The 14,663-nt window shown below is 46.4% G+C and overlaps 1 protein-coding gene across 1 annotated transcript; it reads left to right on the top strand.

The window, feature by feature from the left end:
* Window positions 1-320: 320 nt before the first annotated feature.
* LOC306655936 (small ribosomal subunit protein eS26-like) lies at window positions 321-749 on the top strand. Its single transcript, XM_079130715.1, has one exon. The coding sequence runs from the start codon at window positions 337-339 to the stop codon at window positions 682-684; it is 348 nt and encodes a 115-aa protein (XP_078986841.1). The 5' UTR covers window positions 321-336; the 3' UTR covers window positions 685-749.
* The last annotated feature ends 13,914 nt before the right edge of the window (window positions 750-14,663 follow it).

The raw sequence follows: 14,663 nt of genomic DNA, 5'->3' as shown, positions 1-14,663 counted from the left end.
AATAATGATCTTTAGAAAAACTTTAAAAATATGGAAGTATAAAGAAAACAATTCTGTAGGCATGGTGGTACATGCCTGTAATCCCAGCAACTTGAGAGGCTGAGGCAGAAGGATTGTAAGTTTGAGGCCAGACTCAACAACTTAATGCTAAGCAACTTAGCAAGACACTTCTCAAAAAAAAAAAAAAAAAAAAAAAAAAAAAAAGGCATTGGGGCTGGGGATGTGACTCAGTGGTTAAGCACCCCTGGGTTCAATCCTTGGTACCAAAAAAACACAAAAACCCTGAGATAATCAACTTAATAAAGAAGGAGTTGCTCTCCGGTCCTCGCTTCCAAGATGACCAAAAAAAGAAAGAATAATGGTCGTGCCATAAAGGGCCACGGCCACGTGCAGCCTATTCGTTGCACGAACTGTGCTAGGTGCGTGCCCAAGGACAAGGCCATTAAGAAGTTCGTCATTCGAAACATTGTAGAGGCCACAGCCGTCAGGGACATTTCCGAAGCAAGTGTTTTCGACACTTATGTACTTCCCAAGCTCTATGTGAAGCTGCATTACTGTGTGAGTTGTGCCATTCACAGCAAGGTGGTCAGGAATCGATCTCATGAAGCCAGGAAGGACCGAACACCCCCACCCCGTTTTAGACCTGCTGGTGCTGCCCCACGACCTCCACCAAAGCCTATGTAAGGAGCTGGGTCCTTAATGAATGAAGAAAAGCTATCTTCTGGAAAAAAATAAAATGGGAATTATAATCCAAAAAAAAAAAAAAAAAAGAAAAAAAGAAGGAGTTTATTTTACATCACAGTTTCGGACATTTCAGTACCCATGGCTGCCTGGCTTTGCTGCCTTTGGGCCAGTGGCGAGGCAGTACATCATGGTGAGGAACACGTGGCAGAAAAAGGTGTTCACTTCGTGGCCGGGAGCATAGAGAGAGGAAGGGGCTGGGATTCCAACATCCCTTTCAAGGTCACGCCTCCAGTGACTTAATTTCCTCCTATTAGGCTCCACCTTTTAAAAGTTTCATCCTTCCCAACAGCATCACAAGCTAGTGACCAAATCTTTAACACATGGCCTTTGGGGGACACTTTTCCAAGCCATCGTAGGTTCTGTCTCTGATTATTTTGGAGCAATTCTTAGGAGCAAAATTACAGTTCAAAGACTACAATGCAACCGTAGCTTTCCATGCTTTTTGACCACTGGGTACCTGTCCAAAATGCTTCCTGCATTTGATGATTCTCCACTCTGCCAGACCCGTCTTCTCCTGATAGAAAACAAAACTCACTTCCCCAGGGCTCCTCAACACTCAGGGTCAAGGCTACAATCTAAACTCCACTGAACAATGAGATGCCCCGTGAGTTCTGAGCAGAGAGCAAGGGGAAGGGAGAGCTACCTGCAGGGTCCCCAGATTCTGATGAATCTGGGAGATCATGATGAAGCCAGTCAAGAGCCACCACCTTTTAGGTGTTGCTGCTGCAGGTCCTGGGCCCAGCCCCAGTGGGATCTGATGCTTGTGCCCACAGTGAACTGTTGCTAAGCCTGGTCTCCGTCTACTTGGTCTCTGGGGATCAAGGAGAGTCCCTCAGCTTCCTTATACCCTTAATCCATTTTTTAACAGCTTAAACTGACCAAGAACCTGATCAACTCGTGAACATTTTAAACACTTCTGATACACATCGATGTAAATTTTGTAGTTTTTTTTTCTTTTTGTTTAATTGAATAGAACACTATTACAAGAACAGAACTTACCTAAAACGTAAGATGTAAAACTTTAGGAACATTTTCAAACACTTCCACAGAAGCCCAATGCTCTTTCATGCTGGTCTAGTCACTAATAATAACATTATTACATCCAAGGGCTTCTGCATTAGATATCAGGGCAAAATCATGTTCTGAGAACTTGTTCCAGATTAGGTCAGATGCCATGGGTTGTGTATTGTGCTTATTTTCTTACTGATAAATTCATGTATTATAAAAAAAATTCACATATTATAAAACTCACTGATTTAAAATATTCAATCCAGTGGTTTTAGTTTAATCATGAGATTGTACAATCATCACCACTAATTCTAGAACATTTTTGTTCCATATGAAGAATGAGTCACACTCATTCCCAGTCATTCTCTGGGCCCCCTACCTTCCTGGGCAACACCTAATCTACCTTCTGCCTCTTCTGGATATTTCATATGACTAAAATTATATAATATGTGCCCTTTCGTGACAGGCTGCTTTCACTTAGCATCATGTTTTCAAGACTTAGCATCATGTTTTCAGATTGGGGATCTAGCAATACTTTATTTCATCTTATGGTTGAATAATATTCCATTGAATGGATATACCACATCGTGCACACACATTCATCAATTAGAGCACATTAGGTGATTTCCAGTATTGGACCCTTATCCATAATGCTGCTGTGAATGTTGTTATACAAGTTTTTGTATGGAATTATGTCTTCAAATCCGTTGGGAATAGGAGTGGAATTGACAGATCATATGGCAATTCTATGTTTAACTTACTGAACTAGCATCTCTGGAAGTAGGGCCCAGGAATCTCTGTTTTAACAACTCTACAGTTAATTCTGTACTCACCAAAATTTGAGAAGCCCTAGATTAAGGGGCAGTAATTTTTTTCCTGTAGAGTCAGGTGGTATATATTTGGGGTTTGCGGGCCAAGAGGCAAAATTGACAGTGTTAAAGTTAGTTGCGTACCAACGTGTAAATTTTCACAAAACTTTTTGTTGGCAGAACTTTAAATATAATCACAATAAATGGCCACAATTTTTTGTATTGCAGGTTTACTAATGAAAAGAATGGAAAATTTTTGGAGAACATGTCATTTAGTTGGGATTCAAAGTTTTTATTCCTTATCAGCAAATCAATGACAAATATTCTTCTGTGTAAACTAGCTCATAAAGTGGGGTAAGGGGAGGCAGTGGGCCAGATTTGGCCTGTGGCACTTCTTTGCTCACCCATCCCAGTACTCAAGATTTTGCAGGTTGGCTAATGCCAAGCGGCTTCTTTGGCCCCCAGCCCGGTTTTACTTTGAGAAAATGATCTTTCTCATGTCCCATGCAGTTCCAATGGGGCTGTAGGTTGTGGAGTTCTAACACCTCCCACCCCAACCTCAGCTAGAGCAATCGGGCCCTTGGCAGTTTGAATCTGGAAGGAGCCATGGGTGGTAGAGGTCAGGGCGGCAGGTGCCTTCTGATGGCAGCCCCGAGTTGGATCATGCTCCACTGCCTAGGCCTTGCAGGATCTCCGAGACTCCCAACCCATCTGCTCCAGCTCTCTAATTTGCAGGCAGCCTCTGCCATATCCATTTATTGATTCAGTTCAGCAACATCTACTAATGACCCTAAATCCCTTGCAAATGTACTTGAAGTGGCCCCAGGGGTTTAAGATCTGGATGTTCTCCCACCAGCAAAAACACTGCTATCCCCACAGCCTGGAGGGGTTCCTGTTCTACCTGCTGTTAAACATTTATCTATTGCTTATTAATATGTGCCAGAAATTGGATCCTCTCTTGGCCTATTTGGGTCACGGATTATAAAGTGGTACCTATCTTCTCAAAAGGAATAGAGCAACATATGTTAAGAGTTCTCAGAAATGTCTTCCGCCTGAACGTTGGAGTGTGCAAAGGGAAATGAGGGCAGGCGGTGGGGAGAAGGAAAGACAGTGGGATGAGACAAACATCATTACCCTATGTACACGTATGATTACACACATGGTGTGACTCCACATTGAGAAATGAAAAGTTGTACTCTATTTGTGTGCAATTAATCAAAATGCATTCTGCTGTCATGTATAACTAAACAAAACAAACAATAAAAAAATGAAAAAAAAAAAAAAAAAAAAAAAAAGTGTTTTCCTCCTGGAAAAATAAATAATCCTAAATGCAGAAAAGTCTATTTAAGCAAAGGTGTTCATGGTTGTCTTATGCTTCTCGATGTCCTGAAATGGATACAAACTCAATTTACCACCAGCAAGAACCATCTACACTCATCTAGGATGCAGAAGATTCCTGTCCTTTCCACTGGGTTGCCTTCTGGAAAACAGCTTCCAGGATGTCCAGAAATCTCTGTTTCCCTTGGTCTCCCTTTCCTCCTTCCTTGTTTGACCTTCTTCTCTCAGAAAACCAACATCATCCCCCTTGGTCAGAAGCAGCAAATCTGAATTGCTCTTTATGACTTTTGCTCTCAAGGTGGACATAGCCACCTGCCCTGCATCCTCCTGTTCTCTGAGTGGAGGACTCTTGAGATAATCAGCCTCTGGCTACAGCAGATTCTCACTGTGTCACATTAGTGGTTTATGATGTTTAAAAGCTCCCTTTCCAGTAGGGATGAGCAGAGAGGGTAGACAGGGACTGACTGGGCCGGAGAATCCACCTACTACATATTTAATAGTGAAAATATCAGAAACCATCAGGTGTTCCAGAAGCACTTTTGCATCACCCACGGCAGGATCCCAGCAGCTGGGGCAGGATGGTGGCATGGTACTCTAAGCAACAAGGCCTCTCAGATCTGAGCATGAACACTGTACTCAGCCTAGGAAGGTAGGCCTTGGTTCTAGGGAGGCCTTCTGGATAACTGTTTTGTTCTGAGTTGTGTGTGAAGGTTGAGAGGACCACTGTCTCAGGTCTAACCCCAGTGGGTCTCCTATTTAGACTTCTGCTATTTTTTCAAATATACTTGCATACTAAATCCCAAAGAGCAAATCTGACAAGACCAAAAGAAAGAGAGCGTTTGTCACTTGGCCTTGACTCTGTCTTCCACCTCTGGATAGTTCACACAACCTACTGCATCTCAGGATTTTATCTTTTTCGTATGAGTTTCTTAAGGTGTTACACCATATTGTTGTCTGATGAGAGTATTGATTTGCTCGGGGTAAACACTAAACTCCTTGGCAATCTTTAGGGATAGCTTCATTTGGAAACAGACTAGGAACCTCAAAAATGGATGGTAATGCAGACATTACCTAAATTGTCAGATCTGGAGAGGTGACAAGGGTGCCACACAACTGGGAGGCAAAGCAAAAAGTCTTAGAGCAGCGAGAAGTGAGGAAGCAAGGCACAGGATTGAGAGGGTCAAGATTTGGGGCTGGTTTATGGAGCAGGTGCCTGGTGCCAGGGCATAACTTAGCCTGGTAACAGGTGGGTTGGAAGATAGCAGGCAATCGTCAGAGACACCATGGCTGGTCATCTAGGCAACCATAAGGAACAAGGGTGATGAGGATGCTGCAAAAATATGAAAGTGCTCATGTTGTCGTACGTCATACAAAACTCGATGGACCTACAAGACACACACACACACACACACACACACAGAAACAAGGCTGGAAAGAATTACACCTAAATGGAAGCAGTGTTTGTATTAATGGGGAAGGGTGAGGTTGTGGGTAGGTTTATTTGTTCAGTATTTTAAAATAAAACAACAGCACTAGCTATTAAATGAGTACTAGCTGCCAGGGTGTGGCTAACACAGGCATGGTCCTTGTTCCTAAAACAGGCCCAAGTCAGGAGATAACTGAGCATTCCATTCAGCAACTGCCAACCCTGGGAAAAGCCCAGGCCTTGCCAAATTCCCACCACCTGGCCAAGAAAAGCTGGAGCCAGTGGGAAGCTTTTGTCCCTCTCCTGGTGTCCTGAGCCATGAATCTAAAACCCCATGCCTTGGGGGACCAGCCAGGGATTGGGGGCAGATGTTGGAGCTGGCAAGGCCTAGCTTTGTGGGAGCCAGCATGACGTGGCTTCTGTCCTAGTTCCAGCTCCCTCGCCAGCATCCTAAAGCAGTCTTGAGGCTGACTGTCCCCACCCCACACATCCCCACCTCCCCAGCCAATCAGGCCCAAGGTGCCTCCAGGACACTATCTCCCCACTGGTCAGCTAGGGGAGAGTCTGCTTCCCAAACGCAGCTCCTCAGGAGACCCACATGGGAGGACCTCAGGGACTCACTGAGGCCCTGAGTCCCTCCTGTGGGTCTGAGCCCACCCCCCTCCACTGGGCAGTTCCCAGCTGGTGCCTCCTCAGGGCTGCTCAGCGCTCTCAGCACTCCCAAGACAAGGAGATTTTCTTGGGCCTCTTCCGGCATCTCTGTCCAGGCCAGGTCCTTGGCAGGATTCTGCACTTGAACTCCACATGGCCTTCTCCCTGGGTCCACCCTCAGGGACTATGGGAACTTTAAATCCCATAGCCTGGGCTTTGGGGCCTCTGACAAAAGTGGAATATGAACTATAGTGGCTTATAAATATTTTGACAGTTATTTTTAATAAATCTCATAAAAGTCATTTACATTTCTGCTAGATGAGGTAGAATTTTCCTGTATATAAGAGTCTGACAAACTTTGTAACAAGAGGTTGGGCCCAGTCAAAAGCCAACCAGTACCGTGCACTGCATCAGAATCTGCTTTGTTTTTTTTTTTTTTTGTTTTGTTTTGTTTTGTTTTTTGCGGTGCTGGGGATGAACCCAGGGCCTTGTGCTTCAAGGCAAGCACTCTACCGTCTGAGCTATCTCCCCAGCCCTGTGTACTGCATCAGAATTGCTCTTGGAATGTGCTAAAAACACAGCTTCCTGGTACCAACTCCAGGGTTACAGAATTAGAATCTTAGATGGGGGGTGAGGACTGGGAATCTGACATGACTCTGAGGTACATCACACCAGTGGTGTAAGGCTTCAGTGCCAGGGGAGCCTGGCTCCCTCCCTGGGAGCCTGCATCTCCAGCAGGAGCCCCTGGGGTACTGACCAGGACAAATGAATGGATTCACAGACATTAGGCAGATGGACAGAAGACAGAAACCAGGCACAGGGTGGTGGTGGTGGTGGGTGTTGGATGCATGCAGCTGGGGGTCCACAGAGGAGTCTTGGGGATATTAGGAGCCTGGCTAGGACCCCCGAGAGGGCATAGAGGGGCCCAGCTGGTCAGTCAAGCAGAAGTAGAGCAGCATGAATGAGTCCCATGCTGATTTCGAAATGTGTGCCTTTGTCTCCCCAGACAGCAAGAAAGGCCCCAGCAACGTTTTAAAGGGATTCTGTGAATTGTGTTAGTAAGATAAAGTCTCTAATGAAGGGGCAACTGCTGCAAAAGGGAACTATTGAGGGACTGAGGGAAGGAAAGCACCTTGTGCAGAAAGAAGCCAAGGGCATCACAAGAGTTTAAAAGAGTTTTCCAGGTCTGGGGCTGAGGGGGAGGGCATCCCTCACCACTTCCAGGAGCAGAGCTGCGAGGGACTAAGGCACCAAAGTGTTTGTGATCCAGGAGTTTAGATGACACCCTCAGTGGTCGTGTTGACAGCGACAGCCGAGTGACCAGTTGCCCATCTGCTGCTTGCTGGTTCACTCATTTCTCCAACATTTACTGAGCACCTGCTACGTGCCAGGTGGCTCTGTGGTCTCAGACCTCAGGAACAAGCCAGCTCCGGACAAGCTTGACTCACAGAGCTTATGACTGAGCAGCAGACGCAGACATGACATGACACAAATATAATGCGATATGACACATTACAACATGACAAACTGTGACAAAGGCTGGGAAAGAGAACAGCAGGGTCCTGTTTTAGCCTGGGTGGTCAGAGAAGGCCTCTGGGGAGGGGGCGACCTCTGAGCTGCGATCAGATGGGAGAGAATGCAGGATAGCGCTCCAGGCGGAGGGGACGGCACTGTCATCATCTAGGAGCTGGTGCTCTCGAGGAACGAACCGAGGGCTGGGAGGATGGAGGGTGCCAGCCAGGAGGCGTGGGGGTGGGAGGACACCGACAGGAGACCAGCCTGAGAGGAGTCGAGGGCTGACAGCAAGAAGGGGAATCTCTGGGCAGAGGCTGGACCAAATGATTCCTGAGGGCCCTCGTTACCCCAGGTTTCCATGACAGTTTAAAAAGCCACCCTGATGCCGTCGTGAAAGGCTGGGGAGTCTGTTTCATCTCCAGGTCTCCTTTAAGAAGAGGGTGCATTCAGACTGTCAAAGAGCCGGCGACCTAGAAGATGTTCCTGGGTCCAGTTCCTACAAAATGTCCTGCAGCATTTTTAGAAAATGTTCCCTTTTAGAGTCAACTTGTCTTAGCCAAATTGACTAGGGAAAAATAAGTCCCTACAAATAGCGATCACGGGCTAGAGAGGAGAGTCATTATCTTAAATTGAAGCTGGTTTCTAAGAAAAAAGGAAAGGAAAAAAAAAAAATGTCATTGGGCCAACACCCTCCCCCACCCCAGCACAGACCCGATGGCTCCCCCACCCTCCCAGGCTCCAGCACCCGGAGGAAACAGACAGAGGAAGGAGGCTAGAGATTAGAGAAACTGACAGATGTAAATAGCCTCCGAGGAGCCACACTGTCCGACTTTCTCCCCAGGGAGCCTTTTGTACCAAGGAATCTGGTTGCCTGAATGAAAAATGATATCATTTATTTCTTTTAGTCAGAGGGAGCTGTTTTCTCAGACATAGAAATAACCTAACACCACAACACCAAATTGTTGGCCAAGTGATAGAGATAATCTGTCATTTGGGCACTTGATAATGTCCTAGGTAAACAACCATTGCCTTTTTTTTTGTACCAGGGATTGAACCCAGGAGATGGTCAAGCACTGAGCCTTTTTATATTTTATTTAGAGGCAGGTCTAGCTAAGTTGTGAGGTGGCTTTTGAACCTGAGATTCTCCTGCCTCAGCCTCCCAAGCTGAGCCGTAGGCACTACAGGCAAGCGCCACCACACCTGGCCTTCTTTCTTGGGAGGGGCCCTGTTCCCCCAGCGAGGATGTACAAAGGGACTTGAGTAAGAGAAGTGCTTTTGAAAAGTTGTCCACAGCTCTTGCTGGTTGCTGAACTGGAAGGAAGCTGGGCTGCTCATTTCTGTCGCTCAAATCACACCCTACCAGCCAACACTCGTTAATTGAACAAATGTTTATGGAGCCCTGACTCTTGCCAAGCTCTACACAGAAGCACTGAGGCTACAGCGTGTAGAGATGGGGTCCTGTTCACAGTCCAGAGGGAAGTTTCAGCCTGTGTGACAGTCCAGTGCAGTCCGTAGAGCAGAGGAGGCATAGGATGAGTTAGAAATGGAAGGTGGAAAGGACTTCCCTGCCAGAGATGTTGGGGGTGAAGGGGTCCCAGGAAGACTAACCAGCATGTGTAAAAGCACAGAGGCTTGAAATCACCTGAGTTATTTGGAAATTAAAAGGAATACAATAGTGCAGAGAATAAAGTGCTAAATAGGTCAGTAGTTGAATGTGTAGGTGGACAGGTAGGCAGAAAGCAGATCTTATTCATGTAAACTGATGAGTTTAGAGTTCCTTTCAGATACTAGGGAACCAGAGAGGAATTTGAGCAAGGAAGTGACATGATTTGTCTAGACAACATTTTCTGTTGCTATAACAAAATACCTGAGACTGGGTAGTTTAAAACGAAAGAGGTATATTTTGGCTCACAGCTCTGGAAGTCTAAAAGCATGGTGCTGGCATTTGCTTGGCATCTGGTGAGGGCCTTCCTGCTGAATTAGAACATGGTGGAGGGCATCACATGGCAAGACAATGAAAACATGCCAGGGACAGCTTGGTTTTATAATAGAGCCACTCCCACAATGACACATTAATCTGTGAATGAATTAATCTAATCACCTCTTAAAGGTCCCACCTTCTAATACCTCACGATGGAAACTGAATTTCAACAAGTTTTGGTGGGGACATTGAAATCATAGCACACAGTCACTCCTCTGAAGAAACCCTGAAGAAACCCTGTCCTGTATTATACAATGGGACAAATGTAGACATCTTTCTTAAAGTATTTCTTGTGAAGGCAAAAACCTTGAACACAACACAATGTCCATCAGTAGAAAAAGGAGAAACAAATAGGGGTATACTCATAAAATATAATACTGTTTAATAGTTTAAAATATTTTAATATTAATATCTATCTATCTATCTATCTACCTACCTATCTGCACGTATGTATGCATATTTTGCAGTGGGGATTCAACACCGGAGTTATTTATCACTGAGCTAAATTCCTAGTCCTTTTTGAGTTAGTATCTCACTAAGTTACTTAGGCCCTCCCTAAGTAGCTGAGGTTAGCTTTGAACTTGTGATCCTCGTGCCTCAGCTCCTCCTGAGCTACTGAGATTACAGGTGTGCGCCACGGTGCCCAGTTCCAATATGACTACATCTAAAAAGCACAATTTTGAGTAAAAAAAGGTGAGTTTCAGAAAATGTACAGTATGACAAAATGCAATTAGAGTTTCAAAACACACATTTATAATTGCTTATAAATAATATATTTGTTTTACCAAAGCATGAAAACTTGGATTGTTGCCTCTGGAGAGAGAAGGAAAGGCATGGAGAGGGAGAGAGACAAGAAAGACAAAGACCCTTATCTACTATGTTCTGTTGGTTTTATATAAAAAAAGAAAAGAGGGGCTGGGTTGTGGCTCAGTGGTAGAGCGCTTGCCTCGCATGTGTGAGACTGGGTTCACTCCTCAGCACCACACAAAAATAAATAAATAAGTAAATAAATAAAATAAAGATCCATCAAGTGGGCTGGGGATATAGCTCAGTTGGTAGGTGTTTGCCTTCCAAGCGCAAGGCCCTGGGTTCAATCCCCAGCACCGCAAAAAAAAAAAAAAAAAAAAAAAAAAAAAAAAAATCCATTAACAACTAAAAAAATATATATTAGAAGAAGAAGAAGAAGAAGAAGAAAAGAAATGCAGAGGCCCCGGATGTAGCTCCATGTTACTTGCCTAGCATTCAGGAGGCCCTGGGTTTGATCCCCAGCTTCACAAAAACAAAAAGCAGAGAAAGGGCCACCACAGAAGGGGGTTGGCAGCAGAGATTCTAGCCAGCCTCTTCACCCCCTCACCCCCATACCCCTTCAATCTTGGAGGAGGGCTGACAGGTCTCAGGGGGCCCCACAGGTCCATGTATACAGAGAACACCTGCCTTCTTGGACTTCTTTTGGCTTCTGAACAGAGCTGAGGCATGCTCCTGGCCTCTTATCTGGTGTCCCTGGAGATACGGGGCTCTGTCTTGTTTAGAAGTGTCTTCCTTTTTGACCCAATGCAACTTCTAGACCTTGCATGTTTCACAGGCCCTGGGATGGCAGTACCATGCTTGGACATCTGATAACCACCTGCACGTGCACACCACACACACAGGTGTAAGCATAGGTGCACATTCAAGAGAATGATATCAGGTTGTCTCAAAGGGGCTTGTGGTAGGTGCTGTCACTTGAGTTTGCTCACTGCTGAGAACGTTCTTACACAGAGAAATAAGAATCTTTCCTTCAATCCCCAGCACCACCCAAACAAGCAAGCAAACAAACAAACAAACAAAAAAGAGACAAGAATCTTTTCACAAGGACTTCATTTCTAGATGTCCTCTTAGCCTACGGATCTCCCCCGCCACACGCACACCACCTAGCCTCCCTCACCCCTGGCCCTAGGGCTCAGCCGAATCCATCTAGATATATTTTAATGTCTGGAGCACAGCTGCAACAGGAAGGAACAAGCAATATGTTCTTGTATCCTTCTGGTGGATCAAATCCTCGGCTTCTCTCCCAGCATGGATTTTGTAGGCATTGGAAATGGTACGGCAGAACCAGGCGCCCTGGTACATGCCTGTAGCCCCAGCACTCGGGAGGTTGAGGCAGGAGGATTGTGAGTTCAAAGCCAGCCTCAGCAACTTAGCAAGATCCTAAGCAACTTGATGAGACCCTGTCTCTAAATAAAATAGGAAAAAAGGACGGGGGATGTGGCACAGTGATTAATCCCTGAGTTCAATCCCTGGGACCAAAAAAAAAAAAAAAAAAAAAGTCTTTCCTGAAACTGCATATGAATTTCAGGGCATAGGTGTGTCCTAGAATGAGTTCAAGGGCATCGGTTTTCTTGTCGTAATACATCTATCCGCCCAATGCGGTAGCCTTCCTTAAGCAAATAAAAGCTTTAAGGAAAAGGTCTGCGTAGCAATGTCAATAATGTGCAAATTGTGCCTCTCTGGGGCCTCTTGGTCTTTAATCTACAGGGCTAGGATCAGGAGAACACACAAAGAGTCTTACACACACACACACACACACACACACACACAAGCACACATCTCCCCTCTATAATTATAATTACTACTCTGGCCTCCAGATCAGGGGTTAGCAGCCTTGGCATGGAGATATCTGAAAGACACCGGAGGCAATTGGCGATGTCCCTTCCCCACCCTGTACCCCCTTCAGGACATTCGTCCTCCCCCACCCCCTCTCGGCACATTGGGCCTCCTGTGGCCCCTCGAGGCCTCACTGCATTTAGCTTCTCAACTCAAATGCCACCTCAGAGAGGCCTGGCCTGATCACTCCAGGGCTCTATCCGCTCACCGACTAGCCATATTTTTCTTTGTAGAACTTTTCATTTCCAGATCTTATGCTGTGCATTTATTTGTGATTCATCTTCGTCCGTTTTCTGTTGCTAACAACCTAATCCAGACTGCATACGTTTCAGTAAAAAGAGGTCTGTTTTGGTTCACGGTTCTGGAGGCCCAAGGTGGTAGTGGCCTTCTTGCTGGCAGTATTGAGGAGGTACACCACATGACATGAGATGGGGGTGCACGTGTATCTCTCTTTTGGTCTCTTTTCCTCAGCTTATGTAGTCAATCATGGGGGATCCATCCTAGGAACTTTACCTGATCCCAGTCACTTCTCAAAAGCTCCACTGATAAATACTACAGTTGGATTAAGTTTCTACATGTTTTTTTCGTACCGGGGATTGAACTCAGGGGCACTTAACCACTGAGCCACGTCCCCAGCCCTTTTTAATACTTTATTTAGAGACAGGGTCTCACTGAGTTGCTCAGGGCCTTGCTAAATTGTTGAAGCTGACCGAACTCACTATCTTCCTGCCTCTGCCTCCTGAGCCGCTGGGATTCCAGGTGTGCGCCACTGTGGTCGGCAGCTTCTACACTTTAACCCTTTAAAATGGGGATTAAATTTAAGCACACGAAGCCTTGGGGTGGCTGGGACACACTCAACCATTCCAAACCACAGTGTCCTCTAACATCTACTCTCTGCCCGCACTAGGCTGTGGGCTAAATGAGGCTCCATGATCACAGCCTCACGCCAGCACCTCAGTGGCTCCTGGCACACAGCTGGACTGGCCATAACAGAACACAGGGTTAGTTTTCCTCCTCTTCTTTCTTCTACTCCCTCTAATGATATTTCCTGCCTCTGCATCAAACATGGGGGCAAGGCGGGCCCTCAGGGTGTCACCGGGCAGGGCAGGTATGTGATCTGGGTTCCTCACGGTTCCACCTCCCTTCCCTGCCCTCCTGCATGGGGCCTCTTCTTCCACCTGCAGCTGCTGACTGCTAATTCTGGCCTCCTTAGCAGGCAAGACCCCATCAGGCACCTCAGGTGGTTGGTTATAGGGAAATTGGAAATCTGGTGGGTAAGAGAATGGTTAAAATAAAAAAAAATCAGGGCTTAGTCTCCAAAGCAACTCTGCCAGGCACACAGAGACCAGGACGTGCCCCAAGGCACCCTTCAGCACCCACCCAGCGCCTTGCCTTTCCCAAAGGAGTCCCTGCTACCGCTGCGGGACCAGCCTTTCTCCTTGCCATTCATTGCCCCCCTCTCTCCTGTCATGATTGACAGTATCACTCCTGCTCCTGCTTGCTCCCCTTCCTGGCTTCTGAGTGCACTTGGTACTAAGCCTGTGACGTGACCTGATTATTCACCCCACAAGCCCATCAGACTCTGAGCCCTTTGAGTGAGTGTGGGGGCCAGGAACTGAGCCCAGGCCTGCTGTAGGGAAACTATTAACCTTTGGTGTTCCAGTCTCCTCAAACACAAACCTGGTTCCACAGGCTGTGTCCCTGCCCACTGTACCACACTGCCTCTTGGGGCCAGACAATGTCTCCATGGCCTATGGGCTCTGGGACACTTCTCATGATGCATGGATTCCCTGCAGGGACTCACCTGTCCACAGGGAGGACTGGCCAACAACAGGCACTGATACCAAAGACGGTTGATGCTGGTAATTAATTTAGGGAGATTTTTTGGGGAGTTAAATTGAAAAGTCATAAGGACTAGAACTTACTTTGGATGGTGGGTTCCCCAAGAGAGGCTGGACTCCATAGGAAAATGTGTAATTGATCATCCCTCCTTATTGCAACCAAAGAGCATTTACTGAGTCCCAGGTAGTGTAAGCTCCACTGGAGACAAGACTCTTTGAAGGAGATGTCAGACATTGTCTCTGCTTTTGAAGATCTGACACTTTCACCACGAAAGCATAAAATCCACATTTGGAAAAGAAAGCGCCACCAAGCTGCCTGTGAATTGGCCCTAGGTGTACCTGGCTTTGTGTTTACCTCAGCACTAAGAAGCACTTGGCCTGGCTAGTCACGCACTCTGTGAGTGAATGTCTAATGGAAGGCCTAACTTAGGGACCAAAGTAGTGGCGAGGACAACGGGACTGGGATATTAGAGGGGAGAGGCCTCATCAGTGAATGGAACATCTCTGGAAGGTTCAGGGAAGAGGTCACATGGAACATGAACCCTAAAGAAAGAGTTGGCATTCTTAGGGGTGGCAAGTGGGGACTTCCGAATTGAGGAAGCTGGGATCAGTGTGGCCATTTGGAGTCCGAAGGGAGGCTTGGCGGAGGGGGAGATGGGAATGAAGCAGAGGAAGACCTGATGCATCAGACTGAGCCCACACTTAAT

This window comes from Sciurus vulgaris (genome assembly GCF_902686455.1).
Source record: "Sciurus vulgaris genome assembly, chromosome: 3".
NCBI lineage: Eukaryota > Metazoa > Chordata > Mammalia > Rodentia > Sciuridae > Sciurus > Sciurus vulgaris.
This window is presented reverse-complemented; position numbering and strand designations above follow the sequence as displayed.

Excerpts from the sequence above, each read along its gene's own strand:
- LOC306655936 (XM_079130715.1), top strand. The coding sequence starts at position 337 with ATGACCAAAAAAAGAAAGAATAATGGTCGTGCCATAAAGGGCCACGGC.